Source organism: Mesoplodon densirostris, chromosome 14 (assembly GCF_025265405.1).
Source record: "Mesoplodon densirostris isolate mMesDen1 chromosome 14, mMesDen1 primary haplotype, whole genome shotgun sequence".
NCBI classification, from domain to species: domain Eukaryota; kingdom Metazoa; phylum Chordata; class Mammalia; order Artiodactyla; family Ziphiidae; genus Mesoplodon; species Mesoplodon densirostris.
The window spans coordinates 89,209,400-89,236,925 of NC_082674.1; the positions used below are offsets into that span (position 1 = coordinate 89,209,400).

A 27,526-nucleotide genomic window follows, 5' to 3' on the forward strand; every position below is an offset into this window, starting at 1 on the left:
GTCCTACAGCCCCATTTGAGTCTTAAATGACTAAAAATAGTGATGGGGAGGGGAGTGCAGGGTACTATTATATAGCATACGCCGTGGGACTGGTTTAGGTGTAGAAATTCCTATTCCACCTCCGTGGTTCCTGAGGAATTGACTTTGTGGTAGTGTCCCGGACTTCCAGTGTTTGGCCTGTGGCTCCTGGGGCTTAAGAGGAAGCGGCATCTCGGCTCCCTGCTTTCTGTTGCTTTTTCTCTTTCCCGTTCCCCTGGGATCCAACCCTAAAGCCTTACTCCCAGCATCTAGCCCCTTACTGCTAGTGTCTAGCTCTGAGATGTCTTCACTGACGGGGAACTAAGCCCAAGCCTCCCAAGGATGCGGACCTGCAGGTTTCTAAGTCCAGGCTCTGTGTAGCTTGTGGTTCTCAGGTATGCTTTCTTCCAAGCTCCCAATTAGGCTTTTTTAATATGCGTTTCTAAATGTCTGGGCTTTTTCAGACAGAGATAGGGAGTTCTGACGGGCTCTGATGAGGGTCCTTAGGGTCCAGAACTGGTCCTCAGGCAGGAAAGAAACGGGCAGTGCCTGCGGGGAGGCTGCTGCTGGCTCCGGGCAAGCCAGGCCTGCTGACTTCCTGCCAGGGAAGCCTCAGGGCTAGGTCCTTCTCCCCACAGGGCGCTTAGCGGCTGAGCCGTCTGGGCTGGGAGTGCTCCAGGTCCAAGAGGGGGCTCCAAGCTCTCCAGCCTGTTGAGGCTGCTGCTGGGCGATTCCGTGGTCTGGACCTCATTACATGCACCTGGTAAGGCAGGAGTGGAAGGCAGGTGGCTGGCGGTGTGTGTGGGGAGGGAGGGGGGCACACGCAGAAGCCAGATCAGTGATGAGGATGGGGGATGCGGCACATAAAGTTATGAGCTGGGGGCAAAGAGAGCCTGGAGTTGGGGAGGGAGAGTGACTCACAGCAACAGGGAGGCCTCCTGTGGACTTGAGTCTTGGGCGGGGGCTGCTGCAACAGACACAGCAGGGCCCCGTCCAGCCGCTGGAAGATGCTGAGCGTGAACAGAGTCTGGCGAAGTTCTGGGGACAGGCCCCACTGCTCCTCCTCCAGCAGCTCCCTGACCACTCCGAAGTCCTGTCTGAGCTGCAGCGCCCCCTGCAGGCTGAAGGCCAAGGTACAGTGTGGCCACCTGACCCTCCCTTCTTTTCAGTTCCATTCATCCCCCTGCCATGGCCTCCTTTTCTCCCCACCTGAACCGGATCCTGTGGGTGAGGATGTGGTCAAGCCAGGCACCCAGGATGGCAGTCAGCGCCTGGCTGAGGGCAGGGGCCTGGGCTTGGTGTGGCAGTCCTCGCAGTCCTTGCAACACGGGCTCCAGTACCCCGCGGAGCACCAACCCAGCATACTCACGAGGAGTGCTGGGAGGCTCTGGAGTGAGAGAGGAGAAGGGACAGGATATGAGGCTGGGGAGACCCATCAAGGCCCTAATGGAGCATTTGGGGGAAGAGGGCAGGATTTCAGGGTGAGGGGACACAGAAGGTGAGGACAGGATGGAGACAGAGGAGTGGAGCCCGGATTGGGAGGGGCCAGGACACTGTTACCCCCTGAGAAGCCCTGAAAGGGAACGCTGTGATGAGGACTTACCAGGACAGAGGCGATGCCGCCAGTACCGACCCCGTGGCATGTGGCGTTCGAAGTCCTGTGTGGCTCGTTTATGACATTCTTGAAAAAAGAGACTTAGTGACTCTTCAGGCAGGAGCTGTGGGGATAAGGAGAAAGTAAAAGGGGCTTATCTCTGAGGCACTTGTCAAGTGATATGCTCGTCTAAATCTGAGGTGTTTAACCTGGCATCCATAAAGCCCCAGAACAGAATTGTATGCATAATCGTATGGGCTTGGGCATTTTCTGAGGAGAGATACTATAGCTTTTATTGGATTTTCCAAGAGGTCTGGACCGAGAAAAGATTATGGACAGTTGCCCTAAGATTACCCTGCTCTCCTCAGCTTGGTTCAGAGGATGGAAATCCTCCATGTTAATTTTGTTCTATAGGAACGTTAATAGGAAAAAAAAAAAAAAAGGGAGACACCCTCACCACCGCCAGTGTTCAAAAGCAGATGCTAGAGAGAGGTCTGCATGATCTGCAGACAGGCAGAGGCTGGAGAAAGAAAAGGGAATTGTACGATCTTCTGTCTGTCATCTATAAAAGGAAGGCAAGAACTGTGTGTAGACCAGGAGCAATGAATATAACTTTCTAAGATTCAGGAACCTTTGAAATGTCCTCACACTGAATATTCTTTATAGCCACTTCCATTTCTCCAGAGCATTGTAACCCGCAAAGCAAGAAAGGGCCCACGTGCTGGTTTGGTTTCTTTGGTTTGATAGGTTTTGTTTTTGGAGGGGGAGAAGACAGCAAAAAGGAGGGGTCTCTACAGCCCGTCTAAGAGAAGAACCCAAGAAGAGGGCTGTGTAGTGGCAGGTGTAAGGAAAAGGTGACTGTATGCCTGAGAACCTGAAGAGGAAAGGACCTGGCGGGGGCCAGTCTTGGTGGGAGAGAGCCCATGTGGCTCCTGATACCTGGGCTCTCTCCCACCAAGTCTAAATCTAAACTCTTCTTCTCTTATCCCAAACACCAGAACCCGCTTCTTCCTTATATATAACAAAGAAATTACCCTTTTGTCAACTGACATTTGTTAGGAAATTCTGCACTCAACACTCGGAAAATACAGGGTCACACTATGGGACAGTTTTTTCTGTGGGACGTTACAGTCCTGCTGAGGAGAAAACTCACATCTGATTCTTGTTTTTCATCCCAGTGCTGTATGTGGTAGAATGCCCAGAGCAGAGGCCCAGTAGTGCAGTGACCAGGCAGAGAAGCAAGGCATGAAACTGCTTTGGACAGTGTTTGGTGCACATGATGAGCACACTGTCCCTGCCCCTTTTGCTCTGTTCTCACGGCAACTACCAGGAGCTGGACCCTTCTCATATTATGTCTCCCCACCTCCCTTCTATCCTGACCACTGTAGCTGGATCAGACTCTATCACCGTCTTCACTGTTCCCCTCCTGCTCTTACAACGGCTCCCTGTCACTTAGGAGATAAAGTCCAGAATCTGTGGGCTGGTGTTCAGCGCCCTCCACAACCTGATGACAACCTACTGCTTCACAGTCCTCCACCCCCACCCTGGAGATGCACATGCGAGGGCAAGTGTATGCTCATGTACACACACACACACACACACACACACACACACACACACACACGGAGCTTCTGCTTTGGTCAGACCATCTCGCCAGTACTCCCCCAAGGAGCTATGAACCACCCACATCCAGTAACCCCTGCTGCTCCTCTGAGGCTGCCCAGCCACCAGCTTGAGCCATAGACCCTGTAAGGAGCTTCTGTTACCATGTGTCCACCAAGGCCTTCCCTGCCCAGAGCTCCCACAACGGTCCCTCATGAAAAGCCTGTCCTGGGACACGTTGAGTTGACAGAGGGAGCACTGATTTGAGGTATAAATGCCCAACAGGCAGGTGCAGATGGTGGACCAGGGCTAACCTGGGCGGGTGGGGGGTCCACAGCCCCAAGGCGCTGTGGAATGCAGAGAGAACAGGAGCAGGGGGACAGGGACTGCCCTCCACAGCCACGCCCCTGTCCAGAGCAAAGAGCAGACATGTGGGCAGGAAGAGAACACAAAGCAGAGAGACATCGTCCGTGGTAGGAACCAGTACTGTGTAAAATGGGGGAAAGTTAGACGTATAATAGTTTAATTCATAAATGTAGAAGAAAATAAAATATTAGAAGAAACAGCCAAGCGTGCATGCAAGTTACCACTGTGGAACAAGGATCAGAACTCGAGGTTGGGGAGGGGCAGTTAAAGGGCTATGGTTTCGTTAGAAGCCTTCTAAAATAATATTTCAGTTTGAATAAAAATACAAATTACACTTTTAGAAAACAGGAGAAACGTATCAAAAACTAGTAAATAAAAGGAAAAGTCAATCATTTATCTTGCTTTTGCTCTACAAATTATACCTCAAAGTAACCAAGTAATTTATGAGGGCAAGTTTCACTTGCCAAGAGTAATCCAACTAATAATGAAGAAGGAATGATAGAATTGGGATGTCACCACCTTGCACCCTCTAATGAAATAAGGGATACAGACAATGATCATCAATCATCAGTGGCTGTTAACATCACAACATGAGAGCCTGACATGGGAGTTGGGGGCGGGATATATAAGTGAGATAAAATTGACCATGAGTTGATGAGTATTAAAGCCTCAGTGGTAGGAAGATGGGGGTCCATTATACTCTTCTCTCTACTTTTGTATTGTTTTGAAATTTTCCACAATGAAGAGAGGACAAGAAGTGAAGAGCAAGAAAAGACAAATTGAGCGGCGATTCCAAGGCACTGAACCTACCACCACCACAACCTCCCCACCGACCCCAAAGCTGGCCCCTGTCAGGTCGCCTGCGCTCCTTACCTGGATCTGTGCAGTCAGCTTCTGGATCTCCAGGCCCAGCTGCTGCTCCACCTCCAGGGCCAAGCTTTCCTCTGAGGCCAGGCTAGACAAAGCTTCTGCCTCATATAACAGAGGCTTTGGCAGAAACAGGGAGTGAGATCCGAGCCCAGCCCAGGATGCTCCCCTCCCCATTCCCCAGCTACTCACAGGTAAATCCTTCTGGACCAGGAGCAGGAAGGAACCTGGGGCCCACGCTGCCAGATGCTGCCGAGTTCTGTCCCCAAACCAGAGCAAGGTGGTCTGCAGGGTACAGAGCCCCAGGGCAAGGGGGGCAGGACCTGGGGAGAGGAGGGTCAGAGTATGTGAAGGGCCACGGGACACCTTTGGGAGGAGGCAGGCTTCAGAACCGAGTAAGGAGTACAGGAGATACCCTCAGCTGTTCTCTTACCCCCCCGTCCCCCATACCTCGTCTCACCTGGAGGCCGGCAGAGGGGCAGTCCGGACCTGGGTTCTCGAAGGGCATGCAGGAGAGGAGGGAAGAGCCGTTGCAGAAGTTCGGCGGTACGAGAGGACGAGGGAAGGCTGCTCTGACTTCCACTAGCAGATGCCAAGGCCTGGCAGAAGCCTGAAGATGAGGGGGTAAGGTGGGATACGGAAGGAGCAGTCTGGGGCTTGTGTCACTGCCATTGCCCCTCCCTTCTCACCTTGATCCCAGCTCCAGATAAGAGACTGATGAATTAGGTTGTGACACAAAGAAGCCAGCTCCTTCTCACACTCCTGAGGCAGTGATGCTAGTGGGAGAAATGACTGGAGCCTGAAAACAGGGTCCCTCTTTTGCCCAACCCTGCCCCCACTCGATGATGGGGGAAGAGGGGAGGCTTCCCCCAAGACTCAAGGCTGGCATGGAAAGCAAGGCTTTGCCTTGAAAGCCCGAATCCCCGGGGGTGGGGTGGGGTATGTTCATTCTAAAGAGCCTGTTTTTGTAGTCAGGTGGCAAGTGAGTGAGGTGAATACAGAAGAGATCCCGGCCTTCCCGAACACCCACCCAGGCCCATCACTCACCCTGACCCAGTGCCTGACTCAGCTGTTGTGCCGCTGCCCTGGGGTCCCTCCAGGGTCCTAGACTTAGGTCCAGACTCTGAGCACAGGCTGCCCACAGCATGGCCCAGTACTGGCTCCACAGGGCCCCAGCCCCTCCAAGCCCCAGTCCACTGCTGGCTGAACCCGTCACGCCCCCCATCAGGCCCAGCAGCCCTGGCAGCAGCTCACACTCCTCTTGGCACCGCCTGCGGAGCTGGTCCCTCAAGTCAGATCCCCTGAGCGCCTCATCCAGCCAACCTGCCACCTGGCAACCCCGCTCCCCCGTCAGGAGGCGGAGCACACGGGCCGGGGGATAAGGGCGCGCTGCCCCGGGAACGTAGCTCAAGGCTTTTCCCTGCAGCTGGTGGTAGGCGGGAAGTGCCAGCAGCAGGTCGGCGATTTGGGACGATAGGCCCGGGCTGGCGGGCGCCCGGCCCAGAGCCCGAAGCTGCATCTCGATAGTAGCATCCAGGCGCTGGGCGGCTAGTCCGACGGATCGTGCCAGGAGTAGCGGCTCGGGTGTCTTCTGAAGGCCGCTTCGCAGGACCGCGCCTCCGGAAGGGTGCCCCAGCAGGTCGCGGCACAGCTGAGGCAAGTGGCCGGGGTATGGAGCGCCGGGACTCAGGATCCTCAGGAGGCGCACGGTCGCCTGTAGGTGGCGGGCGCAGTCCTGGGCGTGGAGGAGCTCCTGCCGCTCGTGGTGCAGCCGCAGCAACACCGCCCGGAGGCGCTGCAGCGCTGGAGGGGTCGGGCCGCCAGCTGCCGGCTCCCGCCCCCAGTCCACAGCGCCAGCCTCACGGTGCTCTCCTGCGTCCGCCGCCACCGCCCACCACGGCTGCCCTCTCGGAGCTCCGCCGGGCCGTGGGTCCAGGCAGGGGATGCTTCGGGCAACCGGCAGCCGCAGCCAGTCACGAACGTCCCGGCGGAGGGCGCCTGCCCGCTTTCTCTGCCACTGCTCCTCCTCAGCGCCCCCGGGCTGCGCCCGTAACGGCGGCACGGTAGCCAACGGAGGCAGAAGGCCACCAGAGCGAGACGCTTGGGCCATGGGGCAGCTTGTCCGGAACGAGGCTAACGATGCCCATCTCCCCGTACTGCCCAACGCCTGCCACAGCCGGGGCTCCGCCCCGTCCCCGGAGCCGTCATCTCTGGCCCGGGAGCCGCCGGGACCGTCGTGCACTCTCTCGCGCTCCGTAAGCGGAGGCTTCTGCCCCCAACAAAGATGGCTGCCTACTCTGTCCTGCTCGGCCCTTCGGCCGGTGTCGAATGCCAGACTTTCACTTTCGGGTCCCTGTTGACGGGGATGGAGCCGATTCCGAAGACTGTGGGGCTGGTCAAGCTAGGTGAGCAGGTGAGACAAGACCGGAGGGGGTCCAGGAGGACTGGGGCAGCCCCAATTAGACCTGTTTTCAGCAGGATTTTGTGCGCGATGGGCAGAGGGCTCCAGCTCACCTACCCCGAGGCCCCCGGACGCGCCGCCGCCTTCCTTTCATATAGACTGTCCTCTGCGGCCCGGATGCCCGCTGGGCGTCGCTGCTTTCCCCAAACTCTGCAAGGAATTCGGTCCTGAGGACTACGGCGACGAGGTAAAAAGGACTCCTTGAGAACTTCTTGGTGATCCAGGGGTTAGGACTCCGCGCTTTCACTGCCGAGGCCAGGGATCAGTACCTGGTCTGGGAACCAAGATCCCGCAAGCCTCGCGGCGCGGCCAAAAAAACAAAACAGAACATAACTCATAGCTGCTCTTCGGCCCGTTCCCTTTACGGTCACGCCTCTTTTCAACCTTGTGTGTTGAGCCCTGCCCCGGCCCGCCGCCGCGCGGGGCTCCGCCTGGGCTTTGGAGAGGCGTAACTGTGGGCCCTACTGCCAAGAAACGCAACGCAAGTGGAGGGGGCGGGGACGACTCAACGGCGATAAATGCTTGACGTGGGCAGGATCGGGCAGACGAGGGTCTCTTAGCTGAGGATTGGGGAGTGGGTAGGAGTTGCTTGGGGAAAGATATTACGAACAGAGGGAACAGTGTGAGCAAAGACACTAAAGCAAGGAAGCGTTAAGAGAACGTCACTGAAGTGAGACCTTCGTTATGGGTTTGAGAGAAGAGACGAGCAAGAGGGCAGCAAGCGGTTTGAAAGTCCTGGTCTGGCACAGGGGTTGGATGTCCTGAAGGAGGTGGTTGGGTTATAGAGGGAGGGAGAGGATCAGATTTGGGAGCACTGAAAAGCTATACTTCCAACCGCTACCACCAACTCAACAAGTCCAGAAGTTAATTCATCATCTTTGCAGATTCTTTGCGTTTCGTCTCATCTTGATCTTGGTTCATAACACAAACTTCCATCCAGTTGCGTAATTCAGAAGTCTGAGAACCATTCTACACGTTCCTCCCCGTTTCTTTACCTCACCTGTGTAGCCAGTCACCAAATCTACTTCCGAAGCGTCTCTTCTATCAAATCCATTACTTCCATTCCTACTTCTGCTGCCACTACCTTAGTTCAAGAACTCATTCTTTCTGGCCTGAACAGTTCTAATGACCTGCTAACTAAACATTTCACCCCTAGACTCATCTCTTTCCCCAGTGCAATTTCATCTGAGCATTTCGCTTCCCAGATTAGATCCACTCCCACCACTAACAGGACAAAGTGCAAACTCGCTGGATCGCACAGTGTTCTTCCGGCACAGCTCCCGGCTGCGTCTCTATCACAGTAGCCTCCTCACCCACCTGTCTGCCTTTGCTCATTCAGCACACACTTACTGAGCACCAACTATGTACTGAACACTGTTTTAGGCACTGGGGAGAAAGCAGTAAACCAAACAGACACAAATCCCTATAGTCAGTGAATTAGCAGTGTCTAGTGGGGGCAGCCAGTCAACAAATAAACGATATAGTATGTCAAATATGAGAAGTGCAGAGAAAAGTAAAGCCAGAAGGAGGACAGGGAACACTGCCTGGAACTGAGAGATTTTGCTTTTTGAAGGGAGTGGTCAGAGAAGTCCTCCCGCAGAAGATTTAAGCAGGGATCTGAAGGGGATGCAGGAGTGAGCCATTCACTGGGGAAAGAGCATCCCAGGCAGAGGAAACAACAGACACAAAAGCCCTGAAATGGGAGCACCCTTGGCGTATCGTAGGAACTTCAGAGGAGACCACTGCGGTTGGAGGAGGGCGAGAGGGTAGGAGATGATTTCATGAAGAGATTTGGTGGCCAGATCATGTGTGGCCAGGTAGTGAATTAAGAGAGTAGTATAGACTGTGTTTTGGGGAGAGGTAGGAGGTCAAGGCGGTCCTTTCTTTGTTTGTCTTTAAAGATGGCTTTACACTAACTAGGGAAACAATCCTCGTTAGAACCACAGAATGTACAGGCCAAGCCGTGAAGATCTTGCCTCAGTTTGTGAATGAGGAAGCTGAGGTCCAGAGAGGTTAAATGACTTGTCCAGGATCAAACAGCCCAGTAGTAGCAGAGCCAGAACGAAGATGCAAGCAGCTGTGCTCCAGCACAGTGTTCCCTCCGGTTCTATGCTCCCTGGCTAATTAAGAGAGCAATAAAAAGCAATGAATAATAAGGTTTTAAATTATAGAACATAGGCTATGTTAATGCACCCTGGTTGAGTGAGGGCAGAGATAACTGGAAATGAAAGGGTCTGGGAAGGCTTTGTGGGGAGATGGAATTTGAACTCTTGAAGGTGAGGCAAGTTGTGGTGAGAGAGAAGCTCAGAGCCAGGAGGGATTTGAGGACAGCTGGGGGAAGACCCCAAGGCTGGAAGGAGCCTGGTGGCAGAGGGAGGACGGCAGCTAAGTAGGAGAGGCTTGCAAGGGAAGACTGGAAAGGTCAGCCAGGGAGCTTTTTGGAAGGCTCCGAATCCCAGGCTAGACTCAGTCGTGCGTGTGGCCCTGGCGGTGGGGGATTACTGGAAAATTCTGAGTAGGGGAGTAATTGCTGAGAGCTTGGTTTGGGGGAGAAACAGATAAAGTGCAGGGGAGAGGCCAGCCAGGAACTGTGGCACTCATTTAGGCGTTGAGGTAGCTCCAGGGTGGATTATATGGGGGTGTTCATATTCAAGGATATGGCAGGGGACACGGCTGGAAGAGCAGGTAAGAGGGCTCCATGTCAGGGGCATCCGTGTGGCTGACCTAATGGCAGGGTGTCAGAGAAGCCTGGACTGAATGCCACCCTCAGCTCTTGGGAAGGCAGGCGAGTTAGTGAAGGCAGGTGATACACGTGAAAGTCAGGAGCAGCGTGTTTCGAGGTGCTGAGCAGGGAGAGGTCGGCCAGTAAGGTTTTCCAGGCTGGGTGGCTGGTTAGTGGTTGCCGTGGTGGAGCGGTCAACCCAGCCAAGCTCCTTGCTGTCTCCCAGAGTTCCCCACAACACCAACCTAATCTCCCCTCCCCGCCCCCTCCCAAGACATAGTGGATTTTTTTCGACGGCTTGTGGAGAATGATCCCCGGGGCCTGCGTCGGATTCGGATCCGTGTGGGTGGGAGCGGCAGGCGGCTGCGGCTGTGGCCCCGCGGTGGGGAGTGCAGGGGCCGGGCCCAGGGATTAAGGCTGGTACCCTGGGGGGTGGGGGGGCTGGCTTTCAGATGCTCCTCTCTCTCATGTTCTTTCTTTCCCTTCTCTTTCTCCCTCCCGACAGATTCCCTCCGGACCATTTCTGTTATGAGGGGGAAACAACTGGACAGGATGACAAGGCCAAGGAGGCTGAGAGCCTGGGCGCCTACCGTGGTCTCCAAGAGTCCTTCCTATACCCTCCGCGAGGGTCTGAGCCCTGCCCTCAAAGCCCTTCTGCCGCAGCATCCTGCCTCAGTGACTCAGACAACCTGCTTCAGGTGGCCATGCCGCAGAGGCTCCTGCTGACGGAACAGGTGAGACTCTGGTTCTCCCAGTCCCCAGATCCCCATGTCTGTATTCTCTCCTAATCTGGATCTTTCAAGATTCGTTCATACTGCTCACCTCCCTTTCACTTTCTCTCTCTTTTCCTGCCACGTGCCCTTCCTCCTCCAGGAAGCCAGCCGTCTGGCTGAGGAGCTGGTGTCTGAGCAGGAGCGCATGAAACGGAAAGCAGAGAAGAAACGACTCAAAGAGAAGGCAGCTGGAGGGCAGAAGGAGTGGGGGCCCAGAGGGACTTGGGGGAGGGAAGAGGGGAGAACTCTAGGTGGCCAGGGGGTCCCTCGGGGCTCAGGGACTGGAGGGTCTCCTGGAGGCCATTTGGTGCAGTGGTTCTGGAGTCACACTATGCTGTCTGGGCTGGAATCTGCCTCCTTACTATGAGCCCTCTGCCTGGTGACTGTCTTATCTGCTTTTTCACCTGTAAAATGAGGATGACAACAAAACCTACCTCATAGAGCTGCAAGGGTTAAATGCGATAGTGTCTGCAAAGCTCCTAGTACGGTACCATGGCATGTAATATATATTGTCCACGTGAAGAATTGGTCTCAGGATACAAATGGTGTGTGTGTGTGGGGGGGTGTTTAAGTATAGTGCTCAAACTACATCTTCCTCTTCCGCGTCACTGTCATTACAACGTCGTGACAAAAGGATCGGAAGCGAAGGGAGCGTTGGAGCAGGATGGCGGGGAGTCCAACGCGAATGTCCACAGGCAGGTACTAAGAGCACCAGGTACCAGGAGGTGGGGGCTGGAGAAGCAGGCGATCCCACCACTGCACCTGTTCACCTCCCCTCCAGGCCGAGGCACTGCAGATGGGGATGGGAGCCCCCCGTCCAGCTCTGGGAGCCCAGCTCAGGGACAGTGTCGCCTGGGAGAGGTCAGGGCCCCCTTCCTTCCCTCTGTGGTCCCTGCCCACCCTCTCTTCCCACTTCTCTAGGACATGCCTCAGCCCTGCGCCTCCTTAACTTGCCTTTCTGCTCACAGGACTCACTGGATCTATCTAGTACCTTTGTGTCTCTGGTTTTGTGCAAGGTTGGGGATTGGCCCCCCAGTGCCTGCAGAGAAAAGGGACTGAGTCAGGAGCCCCAAGGCGGGAGCTTGGGTCCCCAAGAGAAGATGAGTTAGGAGGAAGGAAGCACTCCAGAAGAAGAGAGCCCCAGGCAGAGTCATAGTGCAGAGGTGAGGAGGAGGGCAGAAGAAGCTCAGCTGGAACCGGTGGGAGGGGCGCCAGAGGGCTCTGGGAAGTTACGCAGTCTAAGGGTAGAGGGCAGTGACCAGCAGAAGGAGTTCTCTGGCCCTAGGATTAAGAGACCTGGGCTCCATCACTGTCACCCTGACCTGGGGTAGTTTCCTCTGCAAGAAAGTAGGGCTGATGCCATCTTGCAGACCTGTCACGAGGATTACATGAGTTGCCTGATACAAGCTGTTTAAACAAAGGAGAAGGATTTGGGAAGGCTGAGGCCTTGAGTCCTGCTTGACTTTGCTCCCCATTCCCAGGCATCTCTAGGGTTGCTGGCAGCTGCCGTACAGCAGGTCCAGGAGTGAGATTCTTTCTCTCCCCTGCCTCACCCATCCCTCCCTGCGGTAGCCCCGTCTGAACCTTCCTACCCTCTCTCCTCCCCAGAGTTTGGTACCAGCTTTGCCCAAAATGGTTTCCACCACAAGGCCGTGGTCCTCTTCACCCAGGCCTCGAAGCTCGACCCCCGGGACCACCGGGAGGTGGGGGGTTGGCCCCTGCGCTGGGACGTCGGGGCAAGGCCGGGCGCCGAGGGAGGACCTGGACTTGTGGCCACTTTGTCTTTATCAGGTTATCTGGAAATCGCTCATTCTGCCGTGAACGGCCGGGTCAGCCGGTGTGGGCCCTGGCTGATGCCCAGGTAGCCCTTACTTTGCGGCCTGGCTGGCCCCGGGGCCTCTTCCACCTGGGCAAAGGCTTGATGGGACTGCAGGTAAGGGGTCTGCGGTTGGAAGCAGAAGAGGAATTTGAGTGGGATCGGGTGGGGATCAGGTCTACACTGACATTTTCTAGTTAAGCTACTACCACAATGTCACAACGTTAGTGGTACTGGGAACTGGAGCCAGTTTGGGAAAGGGGGCAGTTTTCAGTTCCCTGACCCCACTGACACCTAAACTTTCCTCTTTCTCGTTCCTCTGGGACCGAAGCGTTTCGAAGAGGCAGCTGCCGTGTTCCAAGAGACGCTGAGAGGCGATCCCAGCCTGACGCAGCCTGCGGGCCCCACCCCTGCCTTCTACAGCTCGCTCTGCTGAGGGGACCAGACCCACTCTCATGCTGCGGGGGAAACAGAGAGAACTGGCCGGGACTGCAACACCAAGTGGTGCCGCTTTCTGCCTCAGGCAAGTAAGGGGGATGGGCAGGAAGGCATGGGATGAGGGGCGCACAGGCAGCGCTGCTGGAAGGAGTAGCAGGTGCCCCTCCCTCTTCTTTCTCAGCAGGACCAGCGAGGAGGAAGCCCTGGGCCGCCCCTGTCAACTGGACTCCCCTGTGCATTGCCCCATGTTGAGCTGGGGCCTTCAGGCCTCCTCCCCCTCAGTTGCCCTGGAAGCGCTGCTCCGAGGGCCCCTGGCCTTCTGTCTCCACGCTTGCGTTATCCCCCACATCACCTGAGCCACTCCAGCTGGTCCCTCCCCCATACTCAGAGCAGAAGACCCTGTCCTCTCCATTTCCAGGACTCCTCAGAGGGCTGGGGCATGCCGGGACTTGGGCCCCAGCACCTACCTCACACCAGATGAAGGAGGACCTGTCCCTAATAAGGCAAGGCCATGTGTGCATGGTTGGGAACATCCCTGGCAGTCATGCCTCTTGCCACAGAGACCTTCTGATGAGAGAAAGGAGCCCTACATCCTCTGAAATAGGCTTTCTTTGGTTCTTAAGCAGATGGCTTCTTCTGGGAGCAGTAAGGAAAAATAAAATCCCCCAAGGCTCAAGAAGGGATCTGTACACAAGTTCAGGTTTTCAGACTATAACAGACCTGGCAGTGGGGGCATTTGAGGCTTGCCCTGCTTCTTGGCCCTGGGGGACTCACTCACCGGCCAGAGCTCTGTGCTCAGGATGGGGTCACAGTAATGAATAAGGCCCAAGTCTCGCCCTTCAGCTTGACAGATGCTCACGTCTTCCTAATCCCAGTTCTTGCCCTGTTTTCTCAAGCCTGAGCTCCTCATGCCCTGTTTCCTGTCCACCCTTCCGTGCATATTCTGACCTCTCCTTTGCCCAATGGTCTGATGCTCACCTCCTCCCACTGCTAGAAGATTCACCAAGGGTTTGTGTTTACCAGCTTGCCAGCTCCTGCCTGGAGCTGGCAGAGCCCATACATGTCCACGTACCTGCACCGCTGGCTCTCCCACCGATGGGGCCTTAGCAGGTACCCAGGCTTCTGCTACTTTGGTCATGGTCTTTCTCCACCCCAGCACTGGGCATTGTAACCAGCCTTTCCCCCTTGTGAATTGACTTAATTTTTTCCACCCAGGGTCACTGCCCCTGAAGAAGGCTAAAATCCTCTACTTTCTGTATAAGAATCATGACCTCCTTCTGGTTTCTCCTCGAAGATCCTGGCAGCTACTCCTGGCTGGTTCCTCCCTAGCTCTGCCTGGGGCTCTCAGCTCATTTAAATGTGGATCTGCAGGGGACTTTCAGGCCTCCAGAACGCCTTTCCTAGAGGAACCATTCATCAGGATGAATGACTCTCGCTGCCCTATGGGTCTTATTCAACACCATTTGCGCCTAGAGATAGGAGATGCTGAAGCACCTCTTTATTTAAGGCTGTCCCAAATTCTTTTACTGTTTATGGTTTCAGGCCCCTTAAATACTGTATGACAGATTGAAGTCTGCCATTACTAGTTGGGTCAGATTTCTTAACACCTGTGCTTCAGTTTCCTCATCTGTAAAACGTGGGCAATCCCTACCTCACAGGGCTGTTGTGAGGCCTGAAAGTGTGAGAACCTACCTGCCGAAAGCCTGGTACACAGTGGGTGTGAAATAAACTGATTTTTTATCTGCAATTGTCCTACGTATTCACGGTTCCAACACTGGGAAGAGGCGTGTGAGTGAATTGCTGCCTATTTCACAAAGTACAGAGTTTGTGGGACTGTGGTTCTCAAAGCGTGGTCCCTGGGCCCCCAGCATCAGTGTCACCTGGGAATTTTTTACAAATGCAAATCCTCAGGCCCCCTCTTCTAAATCAGAAACTGAAAGAGTGGGCCCAACAGCTTGTGTTTCAATAAGCCCTCCCGGTGATCCTGAGGCACCTGACGTTTGGGAAGCTCAGCTCTAGGACCTAGCGGAGGAGACACCCATCCAGGAGGCCATTTTGGTGGGACAGGTTTGAGTTTCGTTTATCCAAGCCTTGATTATAAGAGGTGGTAGCATTGGGCTAGAATTTAGGAGGCCCTAAGTAGCAGAGGGTTACGGCTCAGAGCCCGTTAACTTGCCTGAACCCTACCTTCCTGACTAGAATTATTTGCCCTGGGAGTTCTTTGCTCATGCCTGGCTGGCAGGGGGGTGGGGTTCGGGAGAGGTAGTTGTGTTTGTTTAAGGGGTGATTATATCACAGTGCCTCCATAGCAGGCCTGCTCATGTGGCCCTCTTGTTCTGGACTGGGGCTAGGAAGGTGGGACTTACATGCTTTGGGGACTCCACTAGGGCTCCTGGCCCCTCAAAGAAGGGCCACCCACCACGACTGTATGGCATCTTTGCTTTCAGGCTGAGCTGCTCCTTGCTCTTCCAGCCCCTCAAAGAAATGTCCCCGCCCCAGTACCTCTTAGACTGTCCTGGACTTGGATCTTTCCCAAGAGCCATAGGACTCCTGACACCTTGCCTCCACTTTGTCCCACACTCACACTGCTAACTGGTAGGGTTCTGACCCAGCAGCCTGAGTTCTGAGCCCCCAGGGCTGGAAAGCAGAATGACCAAACATCCTGGTTTTCCTGGGACTGAGGGATTTCCAAGAGCTTTCAGTGGTAAAACTGGGAAAGCCGCGGGCGAAGAGGAATGAATTGGTCACCCCCATCTAAAGGTTCCAGAGAGGCAGTCTTTAGAGGGGATGAAGGGAATACAGATGGAGCCCTGAACAGGAGCCAGGGGAGGTGTGTGTGTGTCGTATACGTGTACTGTAGAGGCAACACAGGTGCAAAGAATACTTGTTGTATGTAACAGGTGACAGGTTCTTAGCTCTGTACTAGTAGTCATTATCTGTTCCTGTCAACGATGTCATTTTCCTTCCAGCTGCCCAGGGTTTCCAGGTTGTCTTTGACTCCTCCAATCTTTGGTCACTGGAGAAATTACACTGATTCCTGTTTCATAACAACCTTCCTCCCCACTCCAAGTCTGGCCCTGAATTCTCTCTGCTCTTACTTTTTGCAGTGGCCAGAGCTACACTCCTTCATCAGGTCTGTGCCAGGCACCCTGCACACGCAGCCGATGAGCGTGCCCTAAACACTGCTCTTATACCTCTCCCCCGTAAAGCCTCCAAGAGCCATGACATGCTCTGTCTACAGTACAACGCCTACATTCCTACCTGTGGCGCTTCCCTCTCTCTGCCCTGTGAACACTTCTTTCGGTTAGTAGTGCCAGTCCCCACGTACAAGCTTCATGACATGATCATGGGCTTCTGTGATTTCATTCTCCTTATCCTTAAAAGGAAATTAAAGTCTCATCTCATGGGATTTATTGTAAAGATTAATCCATGCAAAGCATTTGGAACTGTGTCTGAAAATGCCAGGTTCCTTTCTGCCTTCCAGCCTTGTTCACTTCCCCGAAATATCCTTTTCTGGGACTTCTACCTGCAGCTGAGGCCTTAGCTGACACACACCCCTCCCCCACCCCCAGCGCTGGCTGGATTATTCCCAGGGCATCCTGAGAGTGGGACTGTGGTACCTGAGCATGGGAAGGTCTGAGGAGGGAGGAAGGACTGCTGAGGAGGGACTCCTAAAGATGAACAGGGATGACCGGGCGTGGGGGAAGACCTGCATCACGGGGAGTGTTCCTTTTCCCTCCCCATCACATGCAGGAGGATGGTTAATTACCAGCATTAGAAATCAATCTCAGAAATGTCTGCTGGAGGAGGTGGGCTGGGCTCTCTACCCTGCAAGCAGCTACTCTAAGCTCTGCCGCAGCAAGTAGGACCAATCCTTCCCACCCTCCCGCCACCACCATCATCCTGCTGGTGACATTTTCCGCCCAAGTGCGGGGTGGGATGGAGGTCCCAGAAGCAGGGGTATGTCCCCTCTCCCAGAGCTCATCACTTTGCCTGTGTCTCAGCGTAGGATTCTCTCTGTGGGGGCGAGGACGGGGGTCAGGACTCTATTAACAAATGACCTCAGGGTGGGGAAAAAGGAGAGTCAGGCAGGACGCTGTCACTCTGGGGCCAGTCTATTAGTTAGGTGCAAGGTCTCCCAGGTGGCAGCTGATCAAACGCCGGGTGGAGACCTGGAACTAAGGCGGCCAGGAGAGGAGGCGTACGCGCCCGCAGCTACCAGAGTCCCGTGCTCTTCCCTCATCCCGCAGTCTCCAGAGCATAAAGCCGACAAGCACCAGCTCTGAAGGCTGGTCGGATGCCTGGGTCCACATCCTGACCTAGGGGTTGTTCTTTTATAAAATGGGCATAATTATATCACCTACCTTATAGGGTTGCGTGAGCGTTAAAGGAAACATCGGATTTAAAGCGCTCGGCACGGTGCCAAGCACGGAATCTTCGCAATAATCAGCAGATTTTGCTCTTACTGCTGGGAGCGCCAGGATTGAGGCGTGCTGCGGCGGAGTCTCAACTTTATTCTCAACAACTGGGAAAGGTGGGTGTCTGGACTGTGAGCCGAAGGGGCCCGGGTCGACACCCTCCCTTTACCCCGGAGCCCAGACAGGACGCGGAGGCGCGGAGTCCTGGGCCCCAGAGCCCTGGAGATGGCTTTGCCTTCAATCTTCCACCTGTATCTCTTCATCTGACAATTGGGACCCAGAGTCAGGCCGGGCGGGGCCAGGGCAGAGGCCTGGGGCGCCGTCAGGCAGCGCGGGGCGGCACCGGATTTCGGGGGACAGCGAGCGCAGCGAGGCCAGGTCGGCGCGCAGCTCCTCCACGTCGCGCTTGAGCTTGGCTCGCCGGTTCTGGAACCACGTGACGACCTGCGCGTTGGCCAAGCCGAGCCTCGCCGCCAGCCCGTCGCGCTCGGACGGTGCCAGGTACTTCTGGAAGACAAAGCGCCGCTCCAGCTCCAGCACCTGCTGCGCGGTGAACGCCGTGCGTGACTTCCGCCGTCTGCGGCCGGCCCGGCCAGGGCCCAGCGCGCCTGGGTCCGCGCGGCCTGCGGGGACAGGGCGGGGGTCAGCCTTCTTCTAGCTTGCGGGAATCAGGCTTCGGTCCGGGAGGCAAAGCGGGGGTGGGGTCAAGCCAGCGAGGGGGGCGTTGGTGCGGAGCGAAAAGACGGACGGGAGCCAGAACCGCCGCCCCTTCCCGAACTTTGCGAGGGAGGAGGGTGGTATTTCAGCCCGGGGGTGGGGCACAAAGTGGAACCGGCCACTGGGGTACTGGAGGCAGGAGGCTGAGGGTATCTTGCGGGGACTGGGGAGTGGGAGGAGGGCGGGACAAGCCCGAGAACTGGTGCACGGTCAGGCGGTCTAGGGCGGGGCCTTTGAGGCCTTCCGGAGCCCCTGGTGGAGCGGGCTTGCAGGTCTGGGCCAGCACCAGAGGCAGGGGCCGACCATGGTCAGAGTAGGGGCAGCCAGCCGGAATGGCGAGTGTAAGAGAGCCTGCACCGTGCCCTTCTTTAGACTCGTGGGTGTCGGGCACTCTCGGCTTATTCTGTTTGGGTGACACGGGCGCCCCCACCTCGACCCCAAAAGGGAGAGAGTGGGGGTGCAAAGGGCGAGGAGAGGCGGAGTCCAGAGTCCCGCGGCCCCTGGGGCTCCGAGGAACTTCTGCTCCTTGCGCTCTCCTCTCGAGAGGAGAGCGGCTTGGAGCGGAGCTCGGTCACCGGAGAGGCCGAGCCTCGCCTGCCCGCGCTTCCAGCGCCGCCCGTGCCCTGGCGCGCTCATCTGCAGCCTCCGGGCCAGGCCCTTTGTCTCCGCTCTGGCCTTTCTCTGTCGCGATTGCCCCGCGCAGTTCTCGACAGACTGGCCCTTCCCCTCGGCGCTGGCAGCCTCCAGGAGCGGGCGCGGAGCCTGGGAACTGACGGAGGGGAGGGGAGAGGACGGAGAGGAGGGAGAGGAGGGAGAGGCAAGGCCCGGCACGTGGGCTGAGGGCAGGGTGCGGATTAGGGTAGCGGCCAGGGTGAACGAAGGTTCGAGACCGGGAACCTGGAGGAAAGAAATGGGGAGAAGGCCAAGTCACAGTGAGCGGCCTCGCCGGCGCTGTACCTTCAGGGGGCTGCGGAGCGTGCCCGTCCAGTACGCGGAAAGCGTTACTGGTCAGCTCCTCCAGCGCGCACAGCGGCGACGTGGGACCTTGGCTCGACTCTGGAAGCTGCGACGCAGAGGGTCCTCGGGGAACCATGTGCGGGCCTAGGATGTCTGCGATGCTGAAGGGTGTCCGGGGTGTCCGGGGCTCGGATCCCGAGCTCATGGCCAGCCGGGCTGTGGCGGTCCCGCCGCCCGCCGCGCTCGGCTCCGCAGCTGCCTGGGCCCCAGCGCGGCTCCCGATCTGGGCCCCCAGCCTCGGACCCGCCCCCCGCGCTGGGCCCGAGCCTCGAGTGCCCCTCCTCCTGCGCCCCCACCCCCCAACCCGGCCGGGTCGGCGGTGGGTCTGGAGCTGGTAGACGTCCCGGCAGCGGTATTTCTACAGGGTGGGGAGGTGTGGAGAGAAACCGGAGGAACAACCCGCCAGGCCGGGCCGCAGGGCTGCTCTGCGCTGCCGGACGCGGCGCAGTGCACACTCGGGCTGGACCCTTCCTGGGCGGCCCCCAGATTCTGTATACCACAGACTCCCCGCCTAGCCGCAGCTCTGGCTCATGAACTCGTCGGCAATAAAATTGCTTTCCCTGGCCCCAGCGGCTGGGGAGTCGCAAACTTCCGAAAAGGGAGAGCACAGCTGGCAGTGGCAGGATACGCAGCCTCACCCAGTAGGGACCTCTGTCTCCTGACCTGGCCCCTCGTTCCGCCGCATCCCTGCGGAACGCTCTTAAAGAGGTCGGGCGGCTGGAAGTTATTAGCGCGGTGCTGGGGGCTGGGGGACTCGCAACTTGGAAGGACCTGGCCGGGTGGAGCGACCGTAACCGGGAATGCTGGGGATGCCGTGGGGAAGCAAGTGCAGGTGAGGGGACTGGAGGGGGCAGAGGCCCTGAGGAAGTCAAAACACACGGAGAAGGGGCCGGAGACCTGGGCCTCAGGAGAGAGGACCCAGCAAACCAGAGCTAGTGTTACCGTCCAGGAGGGGTCTTTGCCAGTGAAGCCTGGGCTTCAGGCTTCTTTCCACCTATCCGTCGATCTGTCTGTCTTTGTCTTCTTATTAAGCTCCTGTCGTTGGAGTAGAGGTCCTTCAGCCTGGAGAGGCCCAGAAACCACCCAGCAGCGTCTACAACAGTGGAGGCGGCCATTGGTCACTGCCCAGGAGCATCAGGGTCACTGGCTATAGAAGAGTGACTTGAAGCGCAGACTTCATCTACTCAACCAGATCCTGGGACAGAACCCCTGCCAACCCAGGGGCAAATTCTAAGACCTGGGATATTCATTCCTATTTTATCTGGGTTCTGTCTTTCTCACTTCTGTCCCACAGCTATTCCTGGGCTTATACCACAGCCCTCCTTTGTAGGAAGAAGACAGCTCTGGGACGGCACTGCTCCCCAGTGGAGGCCCAACAGGGCAAGGGTTTTGTTCACGTATCACATCCCAGAGGCAGAGAAGCCCCACCACTCCTGAGGAACTCACCACTCCTAAGGGACTCGCTGCTGTGATTTCTTCTATTTTTTTCGAACAGTGCCATGAGGAAGTGGACCAGTCCCTCCTGGTTTGTCCATTATGTCACCTTCTCTGTAGACTTCTGTACCTCCCACCATTTGTGCAGTGATCCTCTGAGTCCACCTGTCTGTTCTCTGGGGCAAGTGAAGCCTGCAGTTGGGGTGCCCTGAACAGAGCCTGGGAGATCCAAGACACCTGGGTCAAAGACCCTTGACAAGGACAGGAAGACACTTTGATAATGGGGGGCAGGGAACCTCATGTAACCTGAGGCAGTGACATAGCCCACACCCAACAAAGGGTGTTCTTGGTAAAGGGCTCCCTCCCAAGGCACCCCCCCCATCCCCTAAGACTCACACAGACACTCACATAGTACCTTCAAGGCAGCCTAAGCAAAAAACTCAGCCCAGTGGGCCACTGTTGGATCAGAGAGCAGACAGTGGAAAGCTGAGATGCCAGGGCCTTGTTAATTGGTTATTAATGGTGGCAGGTGGAGGAGGGCCAGGAGAGATCCTCTTAGCTGGAGGCCTCAGCCCCCTGAACCATCCTGGGGGGTTCACTTAATCTGCAGTTAAAGAAGGTCTCAGGAGGCTGTAGGAACTGCCTAGCCTGTGTCCCAGGCCTGTCACCAAACAGACCCTCCAGCCTTCACTCATGCATCTTCTTACGTAGCTTTTATGTCATCTCTTCTGCTGTCATTACTCCTGTGTGTCGGTGTGGGGCTCTCCTGAAGGGCCTTTGCTTTCCTCCCCTCTGTCTCTCCAACATTTTCCCCTTGCAACCGGGCTTAGGAATAGGGTTGGACAATGGGGTTGGGCAGTCCCCAGATGTGGGTTTGGGGGAGGAGAGGGAAGGAGAGACTAGTAAATGGAAGAGGCCACTTACAGCAGAGCCCAGCTAAGGTCATCTCAGCAGCCAGGGACTTGTCCAGACAATTGTGGGGCCACAGGAGGGGACTTTTCCCAGCAAAGCCCCTGGAACCTGAGCTGGGGAGAAACCAGATCCTCCGAGGGGGGTAGGAGGAAGGGAATGATTAATGAGGGAGATGAAGAGATTAAACCTGGGTTCTGGGCTGAGGAGGGGGGCGCTTAGCTGTCTCACAGGCTTCCCCCAGCCCCAGCTTGGCAGCGCTGCTGCTCTCCAGTGCACCTCTTCCCACCATACCTCCCACCCCCGTGGTCCAGCCCTCTCTGCCTTGGGTCCTCCCCAGAGCCATCCAAAGACGTGAGCCTGCATTGCTGTCTGCCACCCCCGCTTCTGCAACAGACTCTCCCCATTGTCCCTGCAGACATTTGGGGGTCCTCTGCTCGCTCCTCTAGCAGAGATTCCCTTTCTCACTTTCCCTCCAGAAGGCACCTCCATTCCCACTTAAGGGTGCCTTCTCACCCACCCGCAACACCCTCTTTCACAATTCCCTTTCCTCATCACCCCCATCTTATTTCTCATTCCCTGACGCTGCACCTCTGACCCGCCTTGCCCTCCTCAGCCTCTCAGCTTGCAGATCCCTCTACCCAGGCCTGCCCCAGATGTACCCCTCTTCTTGGCATCCATATCTGCTCAATAAATGACCTTTAGTCCCCTGGAGTTTCCACCCCACGCATTTCTCTGAATTCTGTGAGTGTAAAGGGGGGCGGAATCCTCAGAATAACCTCCTTGGGTTGGTGGACGGCCGAGGACAGTCCCAAGAGATGTGCTTGTCCTCCCCCCGCCCCCACCAGGGGAAATCCCTTAACCAGAGTGAGAGGGAAGTGGGCATTTTAGAGAAGAAACTCCAGGCAGAGGAGCTGCGGTGGGGAGTCCATACATCTCACACATTTCTGGGATGGTTTTCTCTTTCAGAAAACATTAATGCAGATATAACCGATTCAGACATAAATTTTAGTTTCCTCACCTCTAGGGCCTCAGGTCTGTGAGTTCTTTCAGGCCTTTACGCTGGCTCACAAAAAGCTCTGCGCAACTGCCGCCAAGCAGGGGTGTGCAGGCTGGGGTGGGGGAGCGGCGGGACGCTCAGACACTCCCCCACACCCCTACACTGGTGCACCCCTTGGGACTCCTTGTTGCAGGGAAGTCCCTTTTCCCTCTCTCCTCACCCCCGCCCACCGCCAAGTCCTGGGAGAGACCGGCCAGGCTGAGAGAGACGGTCCTCCTCCGTGCCAAAGGCCAGAGCAAATCTTGGTGCCCCTCCCTCAGGTGAGTGTGGACCATGAAAGGGGTTTGGTGAGAAAGGGCATCAGGGGCAAGGGCGAGCTTGGCCCTGCAGGTGAGGACCGACGCCTCCACCCGGGCGCCCCGCGAGGTCCCGCGCGCCTGAGGGAGGGCTGCGTGCTGGGAAGGCCCTGCGGCCGCTTCTCGGAGCGCAGCGCGGGCGTTCTAGGTCACCAAGCCCAAGAGAACCGTGGGCTTGATTTGCCCGCTGTGGCGCAGATCGAGACCCGAGTGACCCCGAGGGTCAGGATCTGCGTGGGGCAGGCCAGGGAGGGAAGTAATGGACCCACAGATGGAGGGAGAACGGCGCGGTCGCCCGCAGCTCGTCTGCATCAGCCACTTCGGGAGACGCACGGCAGCTACCCCCACCACTGCCACCGCGGCTGACAGACACACCGAAAAAGGCTCCACTGAGCCGGGGGCGAGGCGGGGAGCCGCTCCAGCCCAGATCCAGGCCTGAGCACCTTCCGCTGCTTCTTGGCCGCAAGGCATGTGTCATCAAAGGCCTCATCCCGAGGCTCGGTTCTCAGGTCTCCCGTCTCCAGCAGCCTTATCTTCTGACCGGGCCTTGCTAGATGTCAAGCTGCCGCCAAGCCCCTACTGGACTGCTCTGCAGGGGCGTTTCCTTTCCCCTTACCTCCACTACCGCGCGCCCCCGCCCCCGGAAATGCCCTTTCACACACAAATGCCTTGAGAACAGTCTAAGTGCTGCGTGCTTGAGTGGGCCTGGGAGTACCCAAGCTTAAATTCAGGGTGAAGAGAATGGGGAACCCTGGGATAGATACAATTCATCAAACCCCTCCAGATATATGCTGGTATAGAGGCAGGCCAAAGACACTGAAGAAAGCCCCGATTCTGGCTGAGGGAAGGTTTTCTGGAGGGGGTGGCACTGGGCTTTCAAGGACAGCTGGTGGGGGCGGTGGGGGCGGTGGGGGCGGGGGGGGGTAGGTGGGCGCGTTCCAGGCCTGAGGCCTGAAACATGTGAGGCTCGGGAACCTTGGAGGTGGTGCCAGGAAGGCACTGGGCCTGGGCCGGTGGCCCTGCAGTGTCCCTACGCTGGTCCCTGCTGCGTGCCCGGAGGTCACCAAGGGCTCTGCCTTGCTGTCTGCACTGTCTCCACATGTGCCTTCCTCTTGGCCTACAAGCTTCATCCACGGGGAGGGAAGCCCACGCCTACTGTGCCCTGGGAGCGAGCTCAGGTTTTTGCCCCTGAGCCTCTGGCTCTTTCAGCCAGTTCAGGCCACCTTCACTATGGCCCTCCCCTGGGCCCTCTGCCACCCAAGCTCCATCTGGGGAAGCTCAGGCACCTTCAGCCCTCACAAGCTATACCCAATAGGCCCCTTGAATTCATGGAGTCAGACCGGCCAGCGCCAGATTTAGGCTTTAAAATCAGGTTTAACATTTATGCTGCCTATGCCATCCAGTTTGTCTCAGATTCCACAGCAGCCCATTAGCTTCCTTCAGGAACTCCTTGCTTTGGCCTCCAGTCCCCTCCTCTGTTACTGTCTGGCTCAAACAGACAAGGAATGCTTGCTGAATTACTCAGTGGAGTTCTCGCCTTGTTGCTTCCCTCTTGTTCCTAAAAAGTGCCTCTTCTGAGCACCAGTTCCCTCTTTTCAACTACCCTCTCCACACCCTGGCTTCACCTAGCCCAGGTACCTGAAGGCCCCCTGAATCTCCTGTGGACAGCGAGGTTTCCAGCTGTGACTATCCCCATGTGTTCCTGCATCCCGATTTTTTTAAGGCTCCTCCCATAGTGCAATTCTTTGTATTTTCTTTCAAATGTCACTCTTCTTCAGTCCTGCACTGGCCACTGTCAAACCCTAGCCCCATTCTCACCACTATTGAATGAGGATACCTCCAACTCAGGCCTGCATTACATGTGGCAACATTCAAGGACGGTGAGAGCTCCCCGTCCCTTCACCAAAAAGAGCTGCTATGAATGGCCTGGCTTCACTTAGGTCACCTTCAGAGTTTTACCTATGTAGGGTCCTCTACGGCTTTCCTCTGGCAATTCACTGAGGGAACACCAACATAGAGAGGCCCTCCTTCCTGATGAAACTCAAGAGGGAAGCAGGACACAGGACAAAGCATGAGTGTGTGGCAGGAAAAAAGGGAAAAAGATGCTTTTTTTTAAAGTTTTTATTTCAAAAAATAAAGCCAAGGTTAATTTCACATAAATATCTGGGGCGGGAAGGGCCGAGGGACAGGTGGGGGCTTGGCCCCTACCTCCTCTTCTCTTTCACACTGTATTGTAAGAGCAAAGGGGATGGCTGAGGAGAGAACCAAGGGAAGAAGTGGTCAGTGGGAACATTCTTACCCAAGAGGCCCCCTCGGCCTGCCCCTGCCCCGGAGGCTGCCTGAGCACTGGCTCACCTTGCCGAACCAGCGGGACAGCCATATCTGCTTCATGGTCATGTGATCAGGGAGAACTTCATTGTCGAAAAGGAGCTGCACCTAGGAGGGAGATGGAGCACGGTTTTAAGAACTGTCCTCTTGCACAGGTCAAGAACTACCCTGGTCCACCCTATACCCTGTTCCTCCTTTCTTAGCCACCCCCCCAAAAAAAAACTTACTATGGGATACTCACATGCTGGGGATTTAGCATCAAGCGGTGACAGAGAACCCTCCGGAGATGGCGAACTTCAGCTCTAACAGAACATCGGACATATTTGTTCTGGGGGTGGGGAGGGCAAGGAAGAGAACAGGTGTGTGAGGGAAGGGCCGCGGGGAGGTGAGTCTCCTTAAACAGGCCCTCCTCTCAGCCCCTCTCACCTGCAGGACGCTTTTATTCTTGTCTTTGCCAGAACTGGGGGGGAAACAGACACAGGTTAGGGAGCTCTGTCTTTCCCCCGTCCCCTGCCCAGAGCCATGATATACTCTCTTCAAGTGAACAGACACTCCCTTACTGCTCGCCCTCTCCCTGAGCCCCTCCCTGCCTCTGGGTCATTGTCACTGTCGCTTCAGATAGCCCATGACCCGTCCTTCACCTCAGCCGCTCCAGGCATAGGCTCAGCTGCTCATCATAGCGATAGTAGTGGGCTTTTGAGTGGTCGAAGCTGCTGAATGGGAGGCCAAGGTTGCTCAGGGCTGGCTCTGAGAAAGACAGAGTGATGAGGAGAGTGGCACAGGTTCCAGACGCCTTTTCCCCGGGGAGCAAAGCTGGGCAGGAGGAACGCTCTGGGGGTTTTCCCTTACCCTCCTGCTACCAAGAGACATACCTTCCCCGCTGGGCTGGGTGACCCGGTCCAAGCCTCGGGACTGGTAGAATTCTCGGATCCGTTTCTCTTCACCTAGAAGGGAGTGGCGTACAGGAAGTCAAATATAAGCCCTCCCTCATTCTTTGTCCCTCTAGCTGTCAACCTCTTTCCCACAGCCCTTGTCATCTCAAGCTGTCACCCAGCATCAGTCCTCTAGAGGCCCCTCAGAGTCAGGTTGGTTACTCACTGTCTTGCAAGCCTGGCACTAGCTTGTACACGATGTCCTGCATGACCCGGTCCAGTTTGAGGTTGAGCAGTGGCTGTGTCTCGTGGATCTTGATGTTGCACATGGGGCAGTACTTGCTGGTTTGGAGGTACTTCACAATACAACTCTTGCAGACTGCAAGAAGAGAAAAGCAAACTCTCGGGCCCTCTGGAAATCGGGTTCACGGGCTGGGTGGGTCGCCTGGGTGGTTGGGGCAAGCAGCCTAGAGGCTGGCAGCCGGCTTAGTGGGAAGTGGGGCCTGGAAGAAGCAGCCAGGGTCCTGGGCACTCACACGTATGAAGACACTCTGTTATGGTGGTGGCATCCACGAAGTACCCTGCGCACAGGCAACAGACGATGTGCTCGTTCAAGTCTTTGATCTTTACTCGGACCTCCTCCTGCGGACACACCCTCCGTCAACGACCACTCTCCCAACCCCAACCCATGTGCCTTCACAACTTGGAAGTCGCCTCTCATCAGACCCCAAGGCCAACACCGCACCCTGCGCCGTCAGCCGATTAGCTCCCGGGGATTGACACTCTCCCTCCGCCCAGCAGAGGGCTCCGCGCACAGCGGGGTCTCCCTCCAAGCCAACTCGCCCCACCTTCCTTTCCCAAGGGAGACTACAAAGCGGGAGCGGCACAATGCGCAGGCGTCCTAGCCTGGAGTTTGGCAACCCGACCGCAATCGCGCAGGCGCATTGGGCACCCTGTCTCTGCGCAGGCGCACTGGCGCCCGGCCAGCCACCGCCCGTCCTGTAGCCGGCCGCAGTTCGCACCGCTAGCCGACCACAGTGGTAACCTTGCCGCCCTTGCACCTCGTTCCGTAGCGGGTCCATCTTGTACACTGACTGGAGCTGGTTCCGAAGCCTCATCGCGATCGCAATCTGGCCCCCCTGAGGAGACGCCATCTTAAAGGCTGATCCCGGCCGGCCACTTCCGGTGCCGCCTGCGGGGCGGGACTTGTCGCCTCGCAACGAAGGCTTAGGTCTTTTCGGATTCGCTGACCCTCTGTAAGGCCCCGCCCATGTCCCTTTCTCCCCGTGTGCTCACCTGAGCCCCACTGGCCCCTCCCCCTCCTCAATCTGTAATTAGGGAGTCGGGGGGGGGTGCCTGGGAAGGGGTCCTATCTCTTTGAGCTCCTGTAGTAATCATCATAATAGACCCTACACGACCTCGGGACTAACTTTTGGAGCCTGCAAAAGACGGCCGCCTTCAACTCCCAAAGGCCCGGCGGTCTCCTCCCGCCACCGCTCAGGGTCGTCGATCTCCTGTGATGATGTCCCTGCTAAAGAAGCCCCTCCAGGGCCCTCTACTTGTGTCGCCCTCCGCGGCTGACTCGTCCGCATTACGGAGCTTCATCCCGATGGTGGGCCTTGTCCCGGCTCCACAAGCGGGGGTTTCTCGGAGCTTTGCGGAATCTCGTAGAGGGTGGAAGGGAAGGAGGGACCCCCAGGGACGTGGTAGTGATCGTACCCCCGCCCCCACACTCCCCCCTGCCGCCGAGGATGGGGGAGCAGGCCCTGGTTAATGATGATGATTCAATCATCGGCGCCTGCGGAGGCCTGGGACAGA

General features: G+C 56.7%; 4 protein-coding genes across 6 annotated transcripts; 1 reads left to right on the forward strand and 3 right to left on the reverse strand.

Annotated features, from left to right (window-relative positions):
* Nucleotides 1-501: 501 nt before the first annotated feature.
* On the reverse strand, nt 502-7,331 carry CCDC142 (coiled-coil domain containing 142). 2 transcript variants are annotated; one of them, XM_060116614.1, is made up of 9 exons: nt 5,495-7,331; nt 5,137-5,223; nt 4,908-5,057; nt 4,640-4,770; nt 4,454-4,567; nt 1,622-1,736; nt 1,228-1,405; nt 940-1,139; nt 502-778 (listed from the first exon to the last, which is right to left on the reverse strand). In XM_060116614.1, the coding sequence occupies exons 1-9, from the start codon at nt 6,555-6,557 to the stop codon at nt 522-524; spliced, it is 2,295 nt and encodes a 764-aa protein (XP_059972597.1). In that variant the 5' UTR covers nt 6,558-7,331; the 3' UTR covers nt 502-521. The 2 variants fall into 2 exon arrangements, with proteins under 2 accessions (XP_059972597.1, XP_059972598.1); XM_060116615.1 differs by lacking the exon at nt 5,137-5,223.
* Nucleotides 6,232-13,957, forward strand: TTC31 (tetratricopeptide repeat domain 31). Its single transcript, XM_060116617.1, is given in 15 exon segments — nt 6,232-6,852; nt 6,923-7,095; nt 7,459; nt 9,905-10,019; nt 10,136-10,364; nt 10,504-10,589; nt 11,031-11,098; nt 11,191-11,264; nt 11,372-11,555; nt 11,820-11,933; nt 12,009-12,099; nt 12,192-12,336; nt 12,551-12,593; nt 12,596-12,641; nt 12,829-13,957. Coding segments are annotated over 15 exon segments (1,800 nt in total). The 5' UTR covers nt 6,232-6,731; the 3' UTR covers nt 13,139-13,957.
* A 3,355-nt stretch (nt 13,958-17,312) lies between these two features.
* On the reverse strand, nt 17,313-18,954 carry LBX2 (ladybird homeobox 2). The gene is made up of 2 exons (XM_060117945.1): nt 18,750-18,954; nt 17,313-17,698 (listed from the first exon to the last, which is right to left on the reverse strand). Exons 1-2 carry the CDS (start codon nt 18,952-18,954, stop codon nt 17,313-17,315), a joined length of 591 nt encoding a protein of 196 aa, XP_059973928.1.
* Nucleotides 18,955-24,626: 5,672 nt separating this feature from the next.
* PCGF1 (polycomb group ring finger 1) lies at nt 24,627-26,888 on the reverse strand. 2 transcript variants are annotated; one of them, XM_060117367.1, is made up of 9 exons: nt 26,770-26,888; nt 26,245-26,350; nt 25,935-26,087; nt 25,709-25,780; nt 25,478-25,583; nt 25,263-25,296; nt 25,078-25,164; nt 24,864-24,944; nt 24,627-24,760 (listed from the first exon to the last, which is right to left on the reverse strand). In XM_060117367.1, exons 1-9 carry the CDS (start codon nt 26,860-26,862, stop codon nt 24,713-24,715), a joined length of 780 nt encoding a protein of 259 aa, XP_059973350.1. In that variant the 5' UTR covers nt 26,863-26,888; the 3' UTR covers nt 24,627-24,712. The 2 variants fall into 2 exon arrangements, with proteins under 2 accessions (XP_059973350.1, XP_059973349.1); XM_060117366.1 differs by lacking the exon at nt 24,627-24,760 and having other exon boundaries at nt 24,768-24,944.
* Nucleotides 26,889-27,526: the final 638 nt, after the last annotated feature.

What these genes read in the sequence shown, in the direction of transcription:
- LBX2 (XM_060117945.1), bottom strand. Translation starts at nt 18,954, where the DNA reads ATGAGCTCGGGATCCGAGCCCCGGACACCCCGGACACCCTTCAGCATC. An exon ending in CGCTCCGCAGCCCCCTGAAG is followed by an intron (nt 17,699 to 18,749) that starts GTACAGCGCCGG and finishes CTGTCCCCGCAG; the next exon opens with GCCGCGCGGACCCAGGCGCG.
- PCGF1 (XM_060117366.1), bottom strand. Translation starts at nt 26,862, where the DNA reads ATGGCGTCTCCTCAGGGGGGCCAGATTGCGATCGCGATGAGGCTTCGG. An exon ending in CACCCAGCCCAGCGGGGAAG is followed by an intron (nt 25,584 to 25,708) that starts GTATGTCTCTTG and finishes TGTCTTTCTCAG; the next exon opens with AGCCAGCCCTGAGCAACCTT. An exon ending in TGATGCTAAATCCCCAGCAT is followed by an intron (nt 24,945 to 25,077) that starts GTGAGTATCCCA and finishes TCTCCCTCCTAG; the next exon opens with GTGCAGCTCCTTTTCGACAA.
- CCDC142 (XM_060116614.1), bottom strand. Translation starts at nt 6,557, where the DNA reads ATGGCCCAAGCGTCTCGCTCTGGTGGCCTTCTGCCTCCGTTGGCTACC. An exon ending in GCCCCTCTGCCGGCCTCCAG is followed by an intron (nt 4,771 to 4,907) that starts GTGAGACGAGGT and finishes TCCTCTCCCCAG; the next exon opens with GTCCTGCCCCCCTTGCCCTG. An exon ending in TGGTCCAGAAGGATTTACCT is followed by an intron (nt 4,568 to 4,639) that starts GTGAGTAGCTGG and finishes TTTCTGCCAAAG; the next exon opens with CCTCTGTTATATGAGGCAGA.